This window comes from Mus pahari, chromosome 2, assembly GCF_900095145.1.
Source record: "Mus pahari chromosome 2, PAHARI_EIJ_v1.1, whole genome shotgun sequence".
Taxonomy (NCBI): domain Eukaryota; kingdom Metazoa; phylum Chordata; class Mammalia; order Rodentia; family Muridae; genus Mus; species Mus pahari.
In genome coordinates, this window is record NC_034591.1 from 54,160,739 (window position 1) to 54,163,677 (window position 2,939).

The 2,939-nt window shown below is 46.1% G+C and overlaps 1 protein-coding gene across 8 annotated transcripts in view; it reads left to right on the forward strand.

Moving 5' to 3' along the window:
• Positions 1 to 2,939, forward strand: part of Cald1 (caldesmon 1) — a 181,377-nt gene that overhangs the window by 150,743 nt on the left and 27,695 nt on the right. For 4 of the 8 annotated variants that reach the window (XM_029535643.1, XM_029535642.1, XM_029535644.1 and 1 more), the window contains one exon: positions 706 to 789. The exons of the other annotated variants lie outside the window; for them this stretch is intronic. In XM_029535643.1, coding sequence (XP_029391503.1) covers positions 706 to 789 — 84 coding nt within the window. The remainder of the gene's footprint in view (positions 1 to 705; positions 790 to 2,939) is intronic. 8 annotated transcript variants of the gene reach the window in all.

Consider the following 2,939-nt stretch of genomic DNA (forward strand, 5'->3'; position numbering starts at 1 on the left):
AAAAAAAAAAAAAAAAAAAAAAAAACCACCTTTAAAAGCCTGACTTGCCGTCATGTAGACCTGGGTTTAATGTAGACTTGCAGAAAGCCACTGGTCTGGGGAAGGGCCAGTTAACAACTGGTGGATAATTGAGAGTTCGAAGTTTGTTCCCTTTTGCTATGTGGCTCAGGAAGGAGAGGTAGAGATAGCAGTTGGAGAAGGAAGTATAAAATGCAAATGTTTTGTGGGTTTTTTTTTTTTTCTCTATCTGCAAGGCTGCATTAAAAAAAAAAAAAAACAAACCCTGTAAGAGCTGTGAAAGACAAGAGAACCGCTTGCACTCTCACTTCTCCAGAGCGAGCCCTCTGCACTGCTGCGCACTGAAGTTGTTTCCCACCCCTGCTTCTATACCCAGGGCTCATGCACATGGCTGTAATTGAGAAAATCATGAGCAGGATGTCAATGCCTGGAACACCATGTCATGCTAGTTTCCAGTGAGCACAGTGGGAAGCACAGGAGGACAAGAAATAGGGAGGGGCGGGACATATCACCCCTGCTGACATGCCACTAGCACCAGGTACCACTGGCACCAAGGGGGTTTGAGTGTGTCACTGAGATGGCCACAGCGACATCACAGCCCACGCGGAGTGATCTGAACACCCTCTCACTCTTGCAAGCTAGACAGGGCTTCTATTTACGTGAGTGACCTTCCCCGTTCTTGAAAAGGAAAAGGAAGAAGAGAGGGGAGTTAAAGGGCAAGCTCAAAGACAAAAGCCCCAAGATGACAAGCCTGTCTTCAGAAAGGAAGAGGTAAATGTCGTTAAGAATAATCATATCCTAAAGCCACTCGGAAAGCAGCAGACCTGGCTCTGACCTTGGAATTGCAACCCCTCCCCTGTGGTTTCCAGACCGTGGCTCATGAGTCACTGATGAGATTGTATAGGTGTCTCCAAACTAATTAATCAGGTTGGGGACATGACCCAGTGAGTAAAGTGCTGGTCACTCAAGCAGGAGGACTTGAGTTTAGGTCCCCAGGACCCACATAAAAAGCTGGGCATGGTGTAGGGGAGTGTCTGTAATTCCAGCTTTGGGAAGCAAAGACAGTAGGATGAGTAGGGGGTCCCAGGCACTCACTGGCAGCCAATCTAGCCAAATCTAGTGAGCTCAGGCTTCTTGTAAGACCTTGTCTCAAAAGTTATGTTAGAGAGCAATAGACGACACCCAAAATCAACCTGTGTCTTGCACGCGCGCACACACACACACACACACACACACACGTACACACATATTCATACACTCTCTTATACCACACACACAAGCACTCATGTGCAGACACAGTCATATACACTCATATACCAGACACATATGTACTTGAGAGTTCACAAAAAGGAAGCAGAATTGAAAGCATCTGAGGGCACGTAGGCAGTGTTCTCACAGAAACTGTCTTTCTTAGTGTTTGTCACAGTCAAGAACTCAGGCAGCCCTGCTCCTCAGTCTTGCCTACGTCCTGCTCTGACAGTGTAACTTTGGCTACTGTGAACCCTTCTCTGCTTACATTTCAATCGTGAAATATTTCCAGCTGGCTTTGATTAGCACTTTAGCTTTTTCATGAAAAAGCACACCCCCCCCACCCCAACCTAAATCCCAACGATGATGTATGATTCTCAAAAAGCAAAGTGGCCACATCCTCTGCATTGCATTAATGAGGCACACACACAGGGGACCGGGTGCCGGGATGCTCGTGGGTAAGTAAGTGAGGCTTCTGCACACAGGCGCCATAGCGATCCAGCATACAGTGCCAGGGCAGAAAGCCTCTCCTAGCTCTAACCATCCTGTCTCTGCTAGTCTCAGGTGACACTACAAACTGCCATGCTATCCAGTAAGTTCAAACAGTTGGATGTGGTGACACAGACACAGGAGACATAGAAATGCCTGAATTATGTTTCCCAAGAGACTGGTGAAACGATCGGTAGTCACTGGGTACTGGCCCAAATGGAATCCCGCTACAGGTCTCTGTTAGAGCATCCATTAAGAAAATCCAGAGCTGTAAAGAAAATTCCACGTGTAGAAAATAGACGGCCATATTAAGTAGCATATGGGTGGCTCCCTTAGGTGGCGTTGTAAGATTCACATAAGAAGAAAGACCATGTATAACTTTCTTGAAGACTCACGTTCCTCTCTGCTCTAGTAGAACGTGTGGTTTGACCGTGAGCCCCGGCTATCTGAAGGAGGGAGGAGGTGCAAATACTGATGACCCAGAAGCTGAATTTAGCTCTACCAGGCAGCTAAGGAGACGGCTGAACACCCTGGACCGTGTAAAGGTCCATCTGTACGACAAAGCTGTCTCAGAACTCAACTCAAATAGTGTCAGGCACGGGAAGAAAGCGTGAGATCTGCAACTCGGTGGTGAAATGTGGGCAGAGGGCTTCAGTAAATACCCTCTGCTGTTGTGAAAGTTCACTTAGGCCAGACATTTACTTTGTAATGATTTACTTGTAATGGCCGAGGCATCCTACGCCTACATCTGAGTCAGAAGAAGCTCATCCTTCGTCATCCCTCTGCCTCTTTTCAGATAAGGGAAAGTCCATGGTATCAGTCAGACCCTCCAGAGAAGAGCTGGTTTCAAGCCTGCCACTATCCCTTTCCCAGTTTGCCCAACAACACATTCCAGAGCTCAGAACTTCCGGCTTCTTTTTTTATATCAGGCTAGATAATCACCTCCAATCAGTCTTTTCAAAAGATCAATTTTAAGATTTCAACATTGTATATAGATAAACTGCGAGCGAATGGGTAGAGCTTTCCCTTCCCAACTAACTGGACTGGTGTGTTATATAGGTAATTTTAAATCATTTAGCATGATTCAGACATTTTATATAACCCTTTCCTATTCTTCCTCCCTTCCTTTCTTTTCTTTCTTTCTTCCTTTCTCTTTCTTTCTTTCCTTCCTTCCTCCCTTCCTT